Below are 19639 nucleotides of genomic sequence, written 5' to 3'. Positions count from 1 at the left end.
TTTGCAAATACATTCTTTAAAAATCAGACAATGTGATTTTATGATTTTTTTTTTCTTTCTAATTATGTCTCTCATAGTTGAGGTATACCTATGATGAAAATTACAGGTCTCTCTAATCTTTTTAAGTGGGAGAACTTGCACTTGGTGGCTGACTAAATACTTTTTTGCGCCACTGTATATATATGTTGTGGTTTCTAAAGTCCATTAGACATATTTCATAGCTCTGATCATTTGGCATACATCTCCTTACCTGCCATTGAGCTTATGTACATTTAAAATGGTCAGTACTGGAGAGGATCTGATAACATTTTATGTTTTATTTATAGGATGAACTTCTCAGCAAAAAGAAAAAAGAAAAAAAGAAAAAAGCTGGAGGAAAATCTGTGGAAGACGTGAAATCTAATCTCTTAGAAAGAAATGAACGGTAAGATAAAAGTGATCTCCCTTTTTCATGGTATCAAACATGGCAGCTTTTCTGTTGTCTTAAGCATAACATTTTTGTGTTTGACCTATTGTGCAAATAAAGTTTTTATAGTAATCTCTTAAGGACCCATGACGTACCGGTATGTCATGGGTCCGCTCCCGTTCTATAACGCGGGGCCACAGCTCTAACAACGGCCGGGACCCGTGGCTAATAGCGCGCAGCACTGATCGCGGTGCCGCACGCTATTAACCCTTTAGACGCGGCGTACAAAGTTGAACACCGCGTCTAAAGTGAAAGTAAAACAATGCCGGTTAGCTCAGGGAGCTGTTCGGGAGCGCCGTGGCGAAATCGCGGCATCCCGAACAGCTTACATGACAGCGGGAGGGCCCCTACCTGCCTCCTCACTGTCCGATCGCCAAATGACTGCTCAGTGCCTGAGATCCAGGCATGAACAGTCAAGCGGCAGAATCATCGATCAATGGTTTCCTATGAGAAACCAGTGATCAATGTAAAAGATCAGTGTGTGCAGTGTTATAGCCCCTATGGGAGCTATAACACTGCAAAAAATGGTTAATAAAGATCATTTAACACCTTCCCTAATAAAAGTTTGAATCACCCCCCTTTTCCCATAAAAAAAAAAAAAACCTGTGTAAATAAAAATAAACATGTGTTATCACCGCATGCGGAAATGTCCGAATTATAAAAATATATCGTTAATTAAACCGCACGGTCAATGGCGTACACGCAAAAAAAATCCAAAGTCCGAAATAGTGTATTTTTGGTCACTTTTTATATCATGAAAAAATGAATAAAAAGTGATCAAAAAGTCCGATCAATACAAAAATGGTACCGCTAAAAACTTCAGATTACGGCGCAAAAAATTAGCCCTCATGCCGCCCCATACGCGGAAAAATAATAAAGTTATAGGTGTCAGAAGATGATAATTTTAAACATATAAATTTTCCTCTGTAGTTATTTTTTCCAGAAGTACAACAAAATCAAACCTACATAAGTAGGGCATCATTTTAATCATATGGACCTACAAAAAAAAAGAGAAGGTGTCATTTTTACCGATTTGTACTGTTTTTTTTTTTTTTTCAATTTTGTCTCACAATAATTTTTTTTCCGTTTCGCCGTAGATTTTTTGGGTAAAATGACAGATGTCATTACAAAGTAGAATTGGTGGCGCAAAAAATAAGCCATCATATGAATTTTTAGGTGCAAAATTGAGAGTTATGATTTTTTAAAGGTAAGGAGGAAAAAATGAAAATGCAAAAACGGAAAAAAAAAACGGGTCCTTAAGGGGTTAAACATATTTTTTAAGAATAATTTATTTATTTATATCTTATTTTCCATTTTACGCTCTGTATTATAAAATAATCCTGAAATTTTTCAGTATTCATTCTGAATGCTAGGCCTAAAACTAAGCTGAGACTTCTGTTTTGTCTGTGATAAGTAGAAGGTTGCTGTAAAGGGATCTGTCCAGCATTACAAGGAACGGTGACCCAGTAGATAGAGAAGACAATAGCTCAGCCTCCCCTCCCTGTGGAATGACCCCTAAAAAAAGGTCACATAGCATGCCCAGTAACTTTTCCATTTCATCTCAATGGGACAGCTCTTTTCTATTGTTGCCCTTGTCCTTGCTGTAAAAATGTAAAGGGAACCAATCATCCGATTTTACCCTAAATAACACTTGGCAAAGGGTTATATGGGGTAAAATCTTTATCCTCACATTCCCAGGGGACGTTTCTGCCCGCGGGAATGGTGAGGATATGAACTTATAAACTGCTCCCGCTGTGCCCATAAGTAGTCCCCTGGGCTAGTCCTCTCACCTAGTCCCATGTCTCCAGCCGGCAGCGACGCCCCCTTGGCTTGATTGATGGGCCACCTCATCGATCTGCTCCGTCTGTTCAGTGAACACTCAATCAAGTGGCGGGTCAGTGAAGCGGAGGGGGCGTCATTGCCGATCAAAGACACTGGGCACGGTGAGAGGAGCTCCCCGCCCAGGAGCGTCCCCCGGGGATGGCAAGGATAAAGATTTTACTCTATATAACGCTTTGCCAAACGTTATATAGGGTAAAATCTGTTGATTGGTTCCCTTTATTACATAAAATGTCCAAAAAAAATAAATTACAGATTATAAAAAAACAAAACAATCTTTTACATCCGCCATGCCCTCTCCCAAAGGCTTGCATTAAGGGGGCGGGCGTGAAGTCACGAGGGGGGCGGGGCCTTGATGTCACAATCCTCCGGCGGCACCAGGCACGGAGCTCACTCGCTCTGTCCGCCAGATGACAGGTAGGTGCTGCAGGAGAGATCATGGGGGTTCCCAGTGGCAGGACCCCCGCAATCAGACATCTTATCCTTTCGATAGGGGATAAGATGTCTAGGGGCGGAGTACACCTTTTAATGTTTTGCCAAGATGTACAACATATAAAAAGTTTTGAATCTGACAGTGCCCATTTAATGGAGTTTTCCCAATAACAACTTTCTATAGGGCAGGTGGTAAATGTAGCATTGGACCTCCACCGATCCTGAGAAATCTGGTCTGTAAGTTCCCAGTGTGGAGAGACTGCCATATTTCCTCTATGGGATGGAATGTATGGTTTTCAAGGGCTCACTGTGCTTTCTGTTTACCTGCTAATATAGTAAGGCCTTGGAAAGTTTGCATAGATGCTGTCTGGCGGCAACTGCAAGAAATCATACTTTTGAGGTAATTACATTGGGGTTATAACAACTCCCCAATTCAACAAAATAGATCCCCCGACCAAAAGTCACAGTGGAGCCTGTGTCTCTAAAGAGAACAGAAATGTGTCAGTGTATGAAATATGAAGTGACTGACCCATGGTGCTTCTCTGTATGGATTTCAGGATACTCTGAGGAGTAGGATAATAAATGGTAATAATAAAAGATTCTACCAGATTAGTTCCTACTTTATTAGCCTCCCCCTATAAAGTTGGTGACGTAAAAGCCATGTTTGGCGGATGTACAGCTTGGTGGGTAATGGCATTCGGTGTCCTGAAAGATAAAACCATTTTTCCTATTGACTTTTAGAGAGAATTAAAGCATTTTTGAATAGTTCACCCAGCAGGGACAGGCGCTGGATCAATGGAAAGAGGAGATCAGAGGCCGTCCTGCCTGTTTTCTATTCTGGTGACATCAGCCTGTAATGCTTCACTGAATCGCTGATGACATTGTTGTTTTAAGACATTGGCTTGTTTGTACAGCTTTCCAAACTAGTTATTTCAGTATTGATTTTAAGGCCTTCCTATAATGACTTGTTCAGACTTTTGGTTAGAACGTCCTACTTATAAACACACATACCATATGGCATTAACAATATCGGCGAATGAAGGATCTGGTTTAGCGCTCAGCTGTTAAGTGGGTTTTAAATATTAGGTGTGGTGTTTTGTCCATTTTTTATCTGTTTTAACGGAAAAGATGGAAGTCTACATGATAAGGACTACAGACAGGGAATGACAAAAGCCATAAAACTTATTATGGATATACAGGGCTAGCCACACAAATTGTCACGACTGTAGCAAAGATTATAACATTTCCTGTAAAGAGGGGTTGGAGTCTAAATGTGTATGTACCGTATGTAATCTACAATAATATGGCCCTTTTGAAGACATCAAGACACATAAATATACTTTGCAGCCTTTTTCTTGTGCTTAAAAAAGATATTACAAATATTTTATGGTTTCATAGCTATGCAGACCTAGTGTAGTTTGATTCAGTTATGCTTAGCAAAAAAGTAGAGGAAAGATGGAAGGGTGTGTGACTGGATAGGACTACATAAAACTAAAGTATGTTATCATAGAGACACATAGGTCTGCATAGGAGCTTTAGACATGGTAGAATATTTTTTATGAAGACTAAATCTTGGATCAATGTACTTACATTTTCACCATTTTTGGTGCTGGGGATGTCCGTTCCCAGTGCAGTATATTTACTGCAATATTGGATGCAGGCAAGTAAGTGCCCTAAAATCAATGTACACACTGCATTTGGGAGACCTAATCAATTATTTAGTACATTTTTTCCTCTCCTTTGTACCGAATCCATTTCAGTTTTTTTGTTATAAATTAATAATATACACAGTTATGGCCGTAAATGTTGGCACCCCTGAAATTTTTCAATAAAATGAAGTATTTCTCACAGAAAAAGGATTGCAGTAACACATGTTTTGCTATACACATGTTTATTCCCTTTGCGTTTATTGGAACGAAACCAAAAAAGGGAGAAAAAAAAGCACATTGGACATAATGTCACACCAAACTCCAAAAATGGTCTGGACAAAATTATTTGTAGGGAAGAAAAAAATGGAGAGACCGATACCGGCGCCTTGTGTATTACCCTTGGAGACGGGAGCAATAGTGATCCTGAATTAAACAGGAACCATATAGATGGCCGCTCACCTTGAAGTTAATAAAACAAGCATATCACCCAGTGATAATGGGGTACCGCAAAAGTTGAGCCGCTGCTGAGCCCTCTGGGTAGCAGGAGTAGTAGTGGTACTATCCTGGATGAGTTGCAGAGAAGAGAGAAGAATACCCTTGGTAGATGGCGCTGCGGCTCTTTCAGACAAATGGAGTAGGACCAAAGCTTAGTTTAAGGTCCACAGCGGAACCAAATTTATTTGGTAAAATAAATAATAAAATAATAAAACATGCGATGGCGCGTTTTGGGAGGAGCCCTCCCTTCCTCAGATCAGGATGCTATACAGTAGTCATGATAACACTTATATACATAAAAAAAACACGCCAAATTACAGGTAGGGGGCGGGGCTTGTGACATCATCAATTTCCAATAACATTGCAGGGAAAGGAAAAAACATACAATATAACATGTACATAAAATATGCATGATGAGTTTATAAAGTGCTTAAATGCAACAGAAATACTGTACATTGTCCTCCATAGCTCTCTGTTCCAAGCGCAGGAGCGGAAGTGCACACCTGTCAGATTTTACTAGCAGGCGGCAGCTTCCTTGAGTGCCGTGGCTAGGGTTGCCAGGGACGCGTTGCTATGCGCGGCCATCACGTGGCCGCGCATAGCGAATAGGAGCTCACACAGCTCGCACATAGTAAACAGTGCGATCCGTGCGAGTGTATTACAGCGGCGCTGTCAGCCGCTTGTGCTGTGAGAGGGATATCACGGTGAATTGCGTATGTGTGAATGAGAACAGAGGAGACACACAATAGTGGCGCTATCATCAGCCGCTATGATGTGTGTGAGAAGAGGCAGACCCCAATAGATGGGTGGAGGGGAATTACCGGCAAATACAAAAAAAGAAAAAAAAGGGGGGGGGGGGGGGGGGGTGAATGAGTGAAATAAATGACAGTGTCAGGAAGGTGTATGTGTCCATTATAGTGAACAGGGGACATCGGCCCAGAGGTATTGTAAGGGACACAGACATGTTAAAAAAAAAACTGAACTATATGGTGCATATACAACAAAGACTCCCAGATATGGGAGTTACAGATGCATGGTATGTAACCCGTGTAGGGGTGTACATAAACATATTTTGTCTCTGTATGTCACACTATTTGAGGTGGATACCATAGGTTGGATTAGAGTGCATATATTTATATGTATATAAAACATAAAATGTTGCAGTATCTTGTAATACCTTTTTTATTGGACTAACAGCATTTTGTAGAGACAAGCTTTCGGGATTCCTCCCTTTATCAAGTTGATAAAGAGGGGAATCCCGAAAGCTTGTCTCTACAAAATGCTGTTAGTCCAATAAAAAAGGTATTACAAGATACTGCAACATTTTATGATTTGCATCACTGGACTAATACGGCTACTCAAATTTACAACATTATGTATATAAAAAATATATCAGAAACAAACATAAAAGGATGTATAATAAAACTGCACATATTGGACTAGAAAACAAAAGATAAATAAACTGGTCATAAAATTGTATAAAAAAATCATCATAAGAGTGTAAGTATAAAATATATGTAAAAATTCATGATTAGTGCATAAACGGGCCCATAGGATTATAAAATATAAATTATAAAAATATTAATAAAAAATATAAGTTATAGAATGAGTACTAATGATGAGAAACAAACAGGCGACAGATCGGAGAGTTACTGGATTAAAGGGAGCATTCAATAAGTTCGTTTAGACCAGACGGGACCAAGGACTGTAATTTGTAAATCCAGTAATTCTCGCGTCTGCGCAGAGTGTTAAAACGTTGTGGATTATCCTTTGGTATATGTTCGATGGGAGTTATGGTTTTACAACCAAAGTCCTGTCTGTGATGATGTGTAAGATGCCTCAAAACACTATGTAGGGCGAATCCGTTGACAGTGTTGTTCCTATGTTTATTGATCCTTTCCCGAAGGCACCGTATGGTCCTGCCAACATACTGGATCCCACACGTGCACTCGAGAAGGTAGATCACATATTGTGTGGAGCAATTCAGGAGGCCATTAATAGGGAATTTTTCACCCATATTTCTGGAGGTGAAGGACTGAGCCCGGTGGTTGATACTAATGCAACATTTGCAGTGAGTGTGACCACATCTGGAGACTCCATTGACCGACAGGAATGTGGTAGTCAAGGTAATAGGTGTTCTAAGTTTACTTGGTGCTATAATGTTTCGCAGTGTTTTTGCCCTCCTAAAAGTAATACCAGGTTTGGTTGGTAGTGAGTTTTTAAGTAAGGGGTCGCCAAGTAGAATGGGCCAGTGTTTCTGTAGGATCCTTTGATCCGTGAACATAGCACTATTCAAAGGATCCTACAGAAACACTGGCCCATTCTACTTGGCGACCCCTTACTTAAAAACTCACTACCAACCAAACCTGGTATTACTTTTAGGAGGGCAAAAACACTGCGAAACATTATAGCGCCAAGTAAACTTAGAACACCTATTACCTCGACTACCACATTCCTGTCGGTCAATGGAGTCTCCAGATGTGGTCACACTCACTGCAAATGTTGCATTAGTATCAACCACCGGGCTCAGTCCTTCACCTCCAGAAATATGGGTGAAAAATTCCCTATTAATGGCCTCCTGAATTGCTCCACACAATATGTGATCTACCTTCTCGAGTGCACGTGTGGGATCCAGTATGTTGGCATGGGAAAAGGATCAATAAACATAGGAACAACACTGTCAACGGATTCGCCCTACATAGTGTTTCGAGGCATCTTACACATCATCACAGACAGGACTTTGGTTGTATAACCGTAACCCCCCATCGAACATATACCAAAGGATAATCCACAACGTTTTAACACTCTGCGCAGACGCGAGAATTACTGGATTTACAAATTACAGACCTTGGTCCCGTGTGGTCTAAACAAACTTATTGAATGCTCCCTTTAATCCAGTAACTCTCCGATCTTTCGCCTGTTTTTCTCATCATTAGTACTCATATAAAAATATAAATTAGAGAATATTTTTATAATTTATATTTTATACTCCTATGGGCCCGTTTATGCACTAATCATGAATTTATACATATATTTTATACTTACACTCTTATGATAAATTTTTATTTATCTTTTATTTTCTAGTCCAATATGTGCAGTTTTATTATACATCCGTTTTTATGTTTTGTTTCTGATATATTTTTTATATACATATAAATATATGCACTCTAATCCAACCTATGGTATCCACCTCAAATAGTGTGACATACAGAGACAAAATATGTTTATGTACACCCCTACACGGGTTACATACCATGCATCTGTAACTCCCATATCTGGGAGTCTTTGTTGTATATGCACCATATAGTTCAGTTTTTTTTAACATGTCTGTGTCCCTTACAATACCTCTGGGCCGATGTCCCCTGTTCACTATAACGGACACATACACCTTCCTGACACTGTCATTTATTTCACTCATTCACCCCCCTCCCCCCCCCCTTTTTTTTTTTTTTTTGTATTTGCCGGCAATTTCCCCCCACCCATCTATTGAGGTCTGCCTCTTCTCACACACACCATAGCGGCTGATGATAGCGCCACTATTGTGTGTCTCCTCTGTTCTCATTCACACATACGCATTCACCCTGTGATATCCCTCTCACAGCACAAGCGGCTGACAGCGCCGCTGTAATACACTCGCACGGATCGCACTGTTTACTATGTGCGACCTGTGTGAGCTCCTATTCGCTATGCGCGGCCACGTGATGGCCGCGCATAGCAACGCGTCCCTGGCAACCCCAGCCACGGCGCTCCAGGAAGCTGCCGCCTGCTAGTAAAATCTGACAGGTGTGCACTTCCGCTCCTGCACTCGGAGCAGAGAGCTATGGAGGACTATGTACAGTATTTCTGTTGCATTTAAGCACTTTATAAACTAATCATGCATGCATATTTTATGTACATGTTATATTGTATGTTTTTTCCTTTCCCTGCAATGTTATTGGAAATTGATGATGTCACAAGCCCCACCCCCTACCTTTAATTTGGCGTTTTTTTTTAATGTATATAAGTGCTATCATGACTACTGTATAGCATCCTGATCTGAGGAAGGGAGGGCTCCTCCCGAAACGCGTCATTGCATGTTTTATTATTTTATTATTTATTTTACCAAATAAATTTGGTTCCGCTGTGGACCTTAAACTAAGCTTTGGTCCTACTCCATTTGTCTGAAAGAGCCGCAGCGCCATCTACCAAGGGTATTCTTCTCTGGAAAAAATTACTGCCACCCTTTACTTAATATTTGGTTGCACACCCTTAGGAAAAAATAACTGAAATCAGTTACTTCCTATAACCATCAATAAGCTTCTTACACCTCTCAGCCGGAATGTTGGACCACTCTTACTTTGCAAACTGCTCCAGGTCTTTCCCACCAACAATTTTAAGATCTCTCCACAGGTGTTCAATGGGATTTAGATCTGGACTCATTGCTGCCACTTCAGAACTCTCCAGCGCTTTGTTGCCATCCATTTCTGGGTGCTTTTTGATGTATGTTTGGGGTCATTGTCCTGCTGGAAGACCCAAGATCTCGGACGCACACCCAGCTGTCTGACACTGGGCGACCCAAATTTGTTGGTAATCCTCAGATTTCATGATGCCTTGCACACATTCAAGGCACCCAGTGCCAGAGGCTGCAAAACAACCCCAAAACATAATTGAACCTCCACCATATTTCTCTGTAGGTACTGTGTTCTTTTCTTTGTAGGCCTCCTTCCTTTTTCGGTAAACAGTAGAATGATGTGCTTTCCCAAAAAGCTCTATCTTGGTCTCATCTGTCCACAAGACATTTTCCCAGTACGATTTTGGCTTACTCAAGTTCATTTTGGCAAAATGTAGTCTTGCTTTTTTATGTCTCTGTGTCAGCAGCGGCGTCCTCCTGAGTCTCCGGTCATGGCGTGTAATTTCATTTAAATGTCAACGGATAGTTTGCGCTGACACTGATGCTCCCTGAGCCTGCAGGACGGCTTGAATATCTTTGAAACTTGTTTGGGGCTGCTTATCAACCATTCGGACTATCCTGCGTTGACACCTTTCATCAATTTTCCTCTTCCGTCCACGCCTAGGGAGATTAGCTACAGTGCCATGGATTGCAAACTTTTTGATACTGTTGCGCACTGTGGACAAAGGCATATCTAGATCTCTGGAGATGGACTTGTAACCTTGAGATTGTTGATATTTTTCCACAATTTTGGTTCTCAAGTCCTCAGACAGTTCTCTTCTCCTCTTTCTGTTGTCCATGCTTAGTGTGGCACACAAACACACAATGCAAAGACTATGTGAACCTCTCTCCTTTTTATCTGCTTTCAGGTGTGATTTTTATATTGCCCACACCTATTACTTGCCCCAGGTGAGTTTAAAGGAGCATCATATGCTTGAAACAATCTTATTTATCCACAATTTTGAAAGGGTGCCAATAATTTTGTCCAGCCCATTTTTGGAGTTTGGTGTGACATTATGTCCAATTTGCTTTTTTTCATCCCTTTTTTGGTTTAGTTCCAATACAAACAAAGGGAATAAACATGTGTATAGCTAAATATGTTACTGCAATCCTTTTCTGTGAAAAATACTTCATTTTCTTGAACAATTTCAGGGGTGCCAACATTTACGGCCATGACTGTATAAGGATACAGACCCTAAGCTATAATTGCATATATTAATAATTGCATTATCCATACAATGGAGCAACAATTCGGTTTGAAGGTCAAATGTTACAGGTTGGTGCAGAGTTGTAGCCTCTTGGTCCTGGGACTGTGGGGGTTACTTTTTTTCTCCTCGATTACTTTATTTTCCATTGGAGAAAGTAATATGCAAGGTAGTTCTCCTCCAGAAGAATGAGAGACTTCTCTCTGGTGGCACCTAGTGTAGCTAGCATCCATGCAATTCAATACTTGACCCATACAAGAGCATTGAAACATGTCTGAATGTTTTTACAAGCCTCCAGAAGGAAGAGTTACCCATCTATCCATATTTCGGCAGTAATAAAATGTAATTGTCAGTTATTCACGAGTATATATCCATAGATACTAAATTAACCAGTACCAGTACAGGTGGGCACACATGCTTAGTAGCTCAGTCCCGTCATACAGTGGTCTCCAAACTGTGGCCCTCCAGTGTCAAAACACTATAACTCCCAGCATGCTGGGAGTGGAAGTTTTGCAACACCCAGAGGTCCATGGTTTGAAGACCATTGCTATAAAGATTAACTTTTTGCTGGCTCTCTTTTCTTCCTCCAAATGTTGTAAAACTACAACTTCCAGCATGCCCGGACAGCCGTTGGCTGTCTGGGCATGCTGGGAGTTGTAGTTTTGAAACCTCTGGAGGTTCACAGCCAAGAAAACACCTCTCTAAGGCTGGGTTCACACTACGTTTTCTCCCATACGGGAGCGCATACGGCAGGGGGGAGCTAAAAGCTCGCGCTCCCGTATGTGACCGTATGCGCTCCCGTATGTCATTCATTTAAATGAGCCGACCGGAGTGAAACGTTCGGTCCGGTCGGCTCATTTTTGCGCCGTATGCGCTTTTACAACCGGACCTAAAACCGTGGTTGACCACAGTTTTAGGTCCGGTTGTAAAAGCGCATACGGCGCAAAAATGAGCCGACCGGACCGAACGTTTCACTCCGGTCGGCTCATTGAAATGAATGACATACGGGAGCGCATACGGTGACATACGGGAGCGCGAGCTTTTAGCTCCCCCCTGCCGTATGCGCTCCCGTATGGGGAAAAACGTAGTGTGAACCCAGCCTAATCCATGGAGGGTGGACTTATTTCTGCTGTTGTACAAACCAGCCGATTTCCCTGCTTGATCTTGAAACTTTATTTCTCTTCCCAGGGACTTTGAAAAACCACAATGGCGGGATTTGCTCCCATTTAAGCTTGGAATCTGGTTTTATCTCACGGTCCGCTCCCTGCCTCAGCTCTTCCAGGTAAGCTCCCTGTCTGCGTAATCCGCCATCCAGGGCTCGCTCACTCACGCCTTTCTTTTCCTCCCTCCGTTATGTGAATATTAAAAAAATAAATAAAGAAAACTCCCTTCTTGCGGGTGTTCCTCCGTATTACCGTATCGCTTTCTCGCATTTTTTGAAATTTGACGTCTGAGGTTTCTAAGATCTATTTTTTCCTTTTTAAAAAGCACTAGTTCCATTGTGAATTATATGCATTAAGTTCAATAGACGTTGGCAGCTGCCATTCTTGCAGTTATAGCCTTCATATGAAAACACTGATGATACGGCACTGTAATAATTCTCACAACAGGTAATAACATGCTGTCCACATGTAGACAACAGCAGTCCTATCTGTGTGATAGATCTGTCAGTGGAGGCTGATACCAGTGACGCTGATACTATAAGAATGCAGCTTCTTCTGCCTTTTTGCTATACAGCTGATATTAGAAACATATAAATGTCTTGATATGGCTGAACTATGATGAACTGCATCTGCCCAGTTGTAAAAAATGGGGATTTATCTCACAGTGTATGTTTGCATCCATGAGAGATCTATTTATTTATATTTTTATATATATATATGTATATATATATATATATATATATTTATATTTATATCTATTTAGTAAAGCGTGTAAATTCTTGTAATATTTAATTTATTTATTTAATGTATTTATTTATATTAATTAATTTAATTAATTAATTTATGTTTAGTGAGGTACATAAATATATGTATATGTATTTTAAGGGCCCATTCATACTACAGACTTTTCTCAATGGGATTCTGCTGCACCATGCACACTACTGAGTTTCCACAGCAGACGTTCCTTCTCCGAAATTCCAGTCCACAGACTCCGCTGAAAAAAAATTAAGCTGTTCGTTCTTTCTGCAGAATCCGCTCTGAAGTGCATTGCTGGCTATGGAGACAGCACATTTCAGAGCGGTCCTAGTGCCAGCTTGTTCTGCCGGCACCTGCTCCAGATAGAATATTTGGCCATGTACAACAAAGAGAAATGTGCAGCGCTGCTCCCGTTAAAAGAATGAAGTTTATTCCGAGTACACCAAGGTACCAGACTGTAAGGTAGACACAAGTGGTGCGTTTCGACTCGTCACAGAGCCTTAGTCATACAATACGAATATTCGGCCGGAATATCCCTGGGGGTGCAGATTCTGTAGTGTGAATGAGCCCTAATGGCTCAGCTAGTGATGACCTGATAAAATATCCATAGAATCTACTAACTACAAGTTGTTTTCTAACTACAGTGGAGATGGCTTCTTTTATTTTTCAGAGTTTTTTTTTTTGTTTTTAAATTAAAGAAGCCCTGTCATTGGTTGCTGTGGGCAACTGTTCCACTTTTCCTCTGCATCAGTTTCGATAAATCTCCTCCCCAATATTATTCCAAATCTGACTTCTTGTCGAAATCCCAACCCCACACACACACACACACATCAACCAAGGCTCCCATAAAGGCTTAAGCCCCATACACATCACGTTTAGGTACGACTAAGGCGAGAGAGTTCACCAAAATGCGTCACCTTGTGATCCACGTTATGTGTCTGTGTGTTATTATGCAATAAAGCAGCTTCCTTGCTTTGGACCTGCAGTGCTGGATTTTCCTTTTTTCTTATGTTTGCATCTACACGTGTAGTCCACACGTTTCCGTGCACTGGAAACTGGTTATGCATCACGTTTAGGGGTATACGTTAGGAAGGATATAAGCAAAAAGGTATGCGGACACATACCATGGCTTACTTGAGATTACTCAAAACCTGTCCAGAGGAAAGGTTGCTGTGTTGCCCATAGCAACCAATCAGACTGCTTCTTTAATTTTTAACAAGGCCTCTGAAAAATGAAGGGTAGGGTCACACGCAACGGATCCGCAGCATATTTTACACTGCAGATCCCCCGGTGACCTGACTCATTTTGTGCCTCCAGCTGTTGCCACCCCCCGTTCCCCTGCCTTGCTCTGCCCCTGGCCTGCTCGCAGCAGCAACCCGTCGCTAAAAGCAGCCACACAGGGGACCTGCGAGTCAGCTAATGCAATCTGACATTGTGGAGAATATCGGGTGCCCTTCGATGTCTGAGTGGACTCGGTAACTCGCAAGTCCCCAGAGGCAAGGCGGGGGAACGGGGGGGGGGGGGGGGGGGATGGGGGGCTGGCAACAGCTGGAGGCACAAAAGCGGTCGAGTCACCGGCAGATCTGCAGTGTAAAATACACTGTGGATCCGTTACGCGTGTCCCTACCCGAAAGAAGCGATCTGATTGGTTGCTAAAGGCAACTGGGCAACTTTTTCCTCTGGACAGGTTTTGATAAATCTTCCCCATTGTGTTTAATGGACTAAACATAGACTAGAAGTAATTATGCGCTGTCCGTTTTCTTAACATATATGCTTAGCATATTCTTAACACATATTTTTAGGGGTAGACGTCAGCCCACTGTAAGTAAGCTGAGGTATACGTTCTCATACCTTTCTGAAGATATGCCTACGTAAGAACATATGGGGCCTTAGATAAACTCCTATAATGCAAAGGGGCACTGCATTTTTCTTACAATAAATTGCTGTACATTGCCTGGTGCAAAGACTGAATCTCTAGGAATGCACAGAGCTTTTTTTTTGTGATTTATAGATGCTGAGATTGGAATGCTGGGAGATTTATTCTCTGAAGACTACAGAATTGTGTTGGGAGCTCTGGGCTATAATGTGAAATGCAGTAACAAATTTATTTATACGCAGTGATCAGCCATAATGGTGATATGCACTGATCAGCAATAACTTTAAAACAGCAGGTCACCAGTCAAGTGGGGGTAGTTGATAGCTGTAAGCAGGAAAAATTGGCAAATGTAAGGATCTGAGTGACTTTGAAAAAAGACCAAGTTGTGATGTCTAAACCACTGGTTCAGACATAAACAGCTGGAGGCACACTGATTGGGAAACACTGGTCTAGACAACTGGGTCAATGCATCTAAGTGGCAAGAGTTGTGGGGTGTTCCCCGCATGCATTAGCTAGTACCTAACAAAAGTGATCTGTGAAAGGACAAGCAGGGACCTAACTACAAGGGTCTTGGGTATCCACAAATATTTCTAATCCACACCAAAAAACAAGTGCCAAAAATGCCATTGGTACATGACGTAAACGCAACGTTTACCTGCAGGTGAAGGGGGCTCAGAATTGTGGAATTAGGGCTTAAAGGGATCCCCAAAATACAAATTAAACTGATTTGTAATTTACTTTTAGTTAAAATCTTAATCCTTCCTGTACTTATCAGCTGATGTATAATCCAGAGGAAGTTGTGTAGTTCTTTAGTCTTACCACGGTGCTCTCTGCTGACACCTCTGTTCATGTCAGGAAATGTCCAGAGCAGGAGAGGTTCACTATAGGGATTTGCTCCTACTCTGGGCATATCCTGAAATGGACAGAGGTGTCAGCAGAGATCACTGTGGTCTGACTAGAAAGAACTACACAACCTCCACTGTAGTATACAGCGGCTGATAAGTACTGGAAGGATTAAGATATTTAAATAGAAGTAATTTACAATTCTGTTTAACGTTCTGGCACTTAGTTGGTTTGAAAAATAATCGTTTTTTTCTTTTTCCTTCCAGAGTACCCCTTTAACTCCTTGCCGCAAATGGACGTACATTCATGTCCATTTGTGGCTCCCGAAGTATGGTGCTCGATCAGCAGGTGAGCGCGCATCATACCCGGTGGGTCCAGGTTGCGATAAGCAACAGGGACCCACGGCTAATGCCGGATATCGCCGATTGGGCTGATGTCCAGCATTAACCATTTAAACACTGCCATCAAACTTGATTGTCACGTCTAAAAAGAAAGTAAAAATTGCCGGTTAGCTCAGTGGTGCTGTTCGGGACCGCTGCAGTGAAATCCCGAACAGGAGGATCCCTACCTGCCTCCTCGCTGTCCGATCGCCAAATGACTGCTCCGTGCCTGAGATCCAGGTAGGAGCAGTCGAGCGGCGATAACACTGATCAATGCCATGCTATTGCATGGCAGTGAACAGTGTAAGAGATCAGTGGGGGCTATAGCATTGTAAAAAAAAAAAAAAAAAAAAAAAAAAAGTGTAAGAAAAAAAAGTTGCCCTAATAAAAGTTTGAATCACCCCTCTTTTCCCATTAAAAAAAAAAATGTAAATAAAAAATAAACATATGTGGTATAGTCGCATGCGTAAATTTCCGCACTTTAAAAATATATTTTTAATTAAACCGCACGTGCAATGTCGTACATGTAAAAAAAAGCTTATTTTTGGTCACTTTTTATACCATAAAAAATTTTATAAAAAGTGATCAAAAAGTCAGATCAAAACAAAAATGAGCCTCATACCGCCCCTTATATGGAAAAATTGAAAACGTTATAGGGGTCAGAAAAGGAGATTTTTCAACGTATTCATTTTGTTGCATGTAGTTATTTTTTTTTGTAAAATAAAATCAAACCTATATAAATTGGGTATCCTTGCAACTGTATGGACCTACAGAATAAATATAAGGTGCAACTTTTACCGAAAACTGCACTGCGTAGAAACTGAAGCCGCTAAAAATTACAAAATGTCGTTTAATTTTTTTTTTTTTCAATTTTGCCTCATAAATATTTTTTTTTTTCTGGTTTCGCCATATATTTGTGGTGAAATTATTAATAGTATTACAAAGTAAAATTGTTGGCGCAAAGAACAAGCCCTCATATGGATTTTTAGGTGGAAAATTGAAAGTGTTATGATTTTTAGAAGGTGAGGAGGGAAACACAAAAGTGCAAAAATGAAAAATCGCCAAAGAGGGAAGGGGTTAAAGGACCCTAGTGATAATAACATGGCACATGTGGAAGTCCTCAAGACATCTGCCCTATACTACAGTTGCACAATGATCATATGGGCATTGACCCCTTAAATGTTGTGCTCAAAGCATAAAAATGAAGAAAAAAAACTAAGACAAAATAGTAGTGCTGGAAAGTAAAGAGTCAAAAAACAAGTTTGGTTAACACATTAGCTAAAAGTCTGTATATTTTACTGCACCCTGTTTAGTGCATGCAGCAGATACATTTTAATATAATAGTAATTCTTTACTTTTTAATAGTTAAAGAACGTTAAATGTATGTGCAGTAAATAGACCAAGTTAGTCAATGCCTACAATAAGCTGCTGCTTCAGCCAGGTTGTGTAAGGTTGTGACCCTAACTTTTATTGCTGGCATACCATGCATGCTGAGCCTGTATCTCTGTAATACATGCCATAACTCAGGATCAGTGCATGCCGAGCCCCTGTATCTTGGGAAGCTGAGGAGACAACAGCTGTTGTCCAGGTTGTAAGCTAGAAAGTATTTTAGCCCCTACTGCTGGAGAGTCTCAGGTTGTGCTGAGGGCATACGGTCAGAAGGAAAGGCAGCTGTTTTATTATAATATGAAGACAAAACAAAAACATTCACAAGAGTAGCAGGGCATGTTGACCACCACACAAAGCGGCGTCAGACACTCCCCCTCCATGTATCTCTATAGGAGAGCTGGAGATTCAGCGTTCAGTTATCTCCGGCTCTCTCATAGAGATACATGGAGGGGGTTCGTCAGCCGCCGATTTGTGCACAATAGTTCTTCATTAAAGCATACCTGTCAAATCACAAAAAAATGCTTTATATATGTTACTTAATAGGTCATGCAGATGCTGTACATGCCTTTTTATGTGTGTAGCGTCTATATTTGGCTCACAAATACCTATGTTCTGCTGCTCACCCGTTCAGGCATCCATTGTTGATTAAGTGGTGTGTCTGAGGCAAGCACTGAGCCCGCCCCTGACCTTCCCATGCCTTCACTTCCTCCCTGTATCTGCTGTGCTGGGTCTCTTTATCCGATCACTGCTGGCTGCTCTGTAACCCCTTTTCTGTGTTCCTGCGGCAGTCTGATAGGACAGGAGTGAACAGAGAGGAGTGCGAGTCCAGCCCTCACTTCCTGGACTTTTTCCAAGTCTGTGCTTCAGCACAATGACCTCTGCACAGATCACATGCCTAGACAAGTCTCGCAAGTAAATGAGTCGCCTCCAGTCTATTATTTCCTATAGTTTATGTAGCTGCTGTATAGCATATGTCAAAATGCTGTTAACAAAACAGAGCAAAAGCACAGGCAATATGGCTGCCCCCATAGTGGCTTGCAAAATTAATAATAACAAAATACTATCCGAAAATAGAAAAGCCTATAAGATTTCACTGCAGTAATACTCTGCTGTCTGGTTTAGGTGAACAATTTGTGGATTTCTTCCCTGCAGGATGATGGGAAAGATGCCATTGTTCTACATCAGATGTGAGAAACCTTATAAATAGTTTTTCTGGTGTTAATGGCGGAGGGGATGACTGCATAACCTGTGTTTTTGCGGAAAATGTGCATGATATCCTATCTTTTTTTTTTCCACGAATAAACAGGATGCAAAGCAGTTTTATGCGGAGTATAATGAGAAGAAAATGAAAGAAAAAGAAGAAGCAGAAGCTCAGGCGGAGCTGGAATCCCTGATCAGTGAGTTGGTTCATGTTGTCTCCATTAGGCTAAATTCCAACATGTTTTTTATTTTGGGGGGGGGGGGGGGGGGGGGAGCGCTGTTGTTTTTTCACTCTTTATTGGCAGTTATAAAAAATCACAACATGCTGAGTCTATGGCGTTTTTCAAGGAATCTTGAAGTTTTTTCTCCCATAGACTTCTATGGGAGGAAATCAAAGATGCAACATGGGTTTAACCTGTTGGGGACGAAGTGCGTACGCCCTTGCTCCCTGGTACTTAAGGACCAAGGGCGTACCTGTACGCCTTTGGCGTTTCCGGTCACTGCCTCACTCGGGACAGGGATCACAACGGGATGACTGCTGATATCTATCAGCAGCCATCCCGGCATATCGCCTAGGGGGGTCCCTTGTCCGCGATAGCCGTGATTCGTCAGTCAATTCTGACCGGCGAATCCTACTTTTTCCCCGGCTGATCGGGTCTCTGGTGACCCGATCGCCCGGAAAATAAGGGTGAAGGATAGGAGCGAGGTGGCAAGGGTGCCACCTCCTCCTATCCCCTGCCATTAGTCGATCATGACTGACCGACCAATGGCAGGAGGGGGGTGGGGTTAAAGTTGAGAAAGTCTGGTCCAGGGGTGGCGGGGGCTGCTTACCTACAATCAGGGGCTGCCACCGGGCTGCTGTGATCAGGGGCTGTGCGGCGACCAGGAGCTGCAGCTGTGAAGATTGTTGGTGAGTGATCTTCACTGCGGCCTTGTAGAAGTTATCAAAGCTGCAATTCCCAGCATGCCCAGACAGCCTTTGGCTGTCTGGGCATACTGGGAGTTGTAGTTTTGCAACATCTGGAGGGCCACAGTTTGGGAACCACTGTGCAGTGCCCAGACAGTCCAGGCATGCTGGGAGTTGTAGTTCTGTAACATCTTGCCTTTCAGATGTTGCAGATCTACAACTCCCAGCATGCCTGGACAATCTGGGCATGCTGTTAGTTGTAGTTTTGCAACACCTGGAGGTGCAGTGGTTTCCAAACTGTGTCCCTCCATATGTTACAAAACTACAATTCCCAGCATGCCCAGACAGTCGGGCATGCGGGGCGTTGTAGTTCTGCAACATCTACGACTTCAGATGTTGCCGAACAACAACTCTTAGCATGCCTGGACAGTCTGGGCTTGCTGGGAGTTATAGTATTGCAACATCTGGAGGGCCACAGTTTGGAGACCACTGTGCAATGGCCATTCAGATGTTGTAAAACTACAACTCAGCATGCTTAGACAGTCAGTTATGCTAGGAGTTGTAGTTCTGCAACATCTGGCCCTTCAGATGTTGCCGAACTACAACTCCC

At 41.9% G+C, this 19639-nt stretch overlaps 1 protein-coding gene across 1 annotated transcript in view; it reads left to right on the top strand.

The window, feature by feature from the left end:
- DNAJC1 (DnaJ heat shock protein family (Hsp40) member C1) overlaps nt 1-19639 on the top strand; it is a 141066-nt gene that overhangs the window by 58802 nt on the left and 62625 nt on the right. The window contains exons 5-7 of the mRNA XM_056519272.1: nt 327-424; nt 11704-11797; nt 18229-18319. Of these exons, the coding sequence (XP_056375247.1) occupies nt 327-424; nt 11704-11797; nt 18229-18319 (283 nt within the window). The remainder of the gene's footprint in view (nt 1-326; nt 425-11703; nt 11798-18228; nt 18320-19639) is intronic.

The sequence above is a fragment of the Hyla sarda genome, chromosome 5, assembly GCF_029499605.1.
Source record: "Hyla sarda isolate aHylSar1 chromosome 5, aHylSar1.hap1, whole genome shotgun sequence".
Taxonomy (NCBI): Eukaryota; Metazoa; Chordata; class Amphibia; order Anura; family Hylidae; genus Hyla; species Hyla sarda.
Note: the sequence above shows the minus strand (reverse complement) of the source record. Positions and strands in the feature narration are given on the sequence as shown.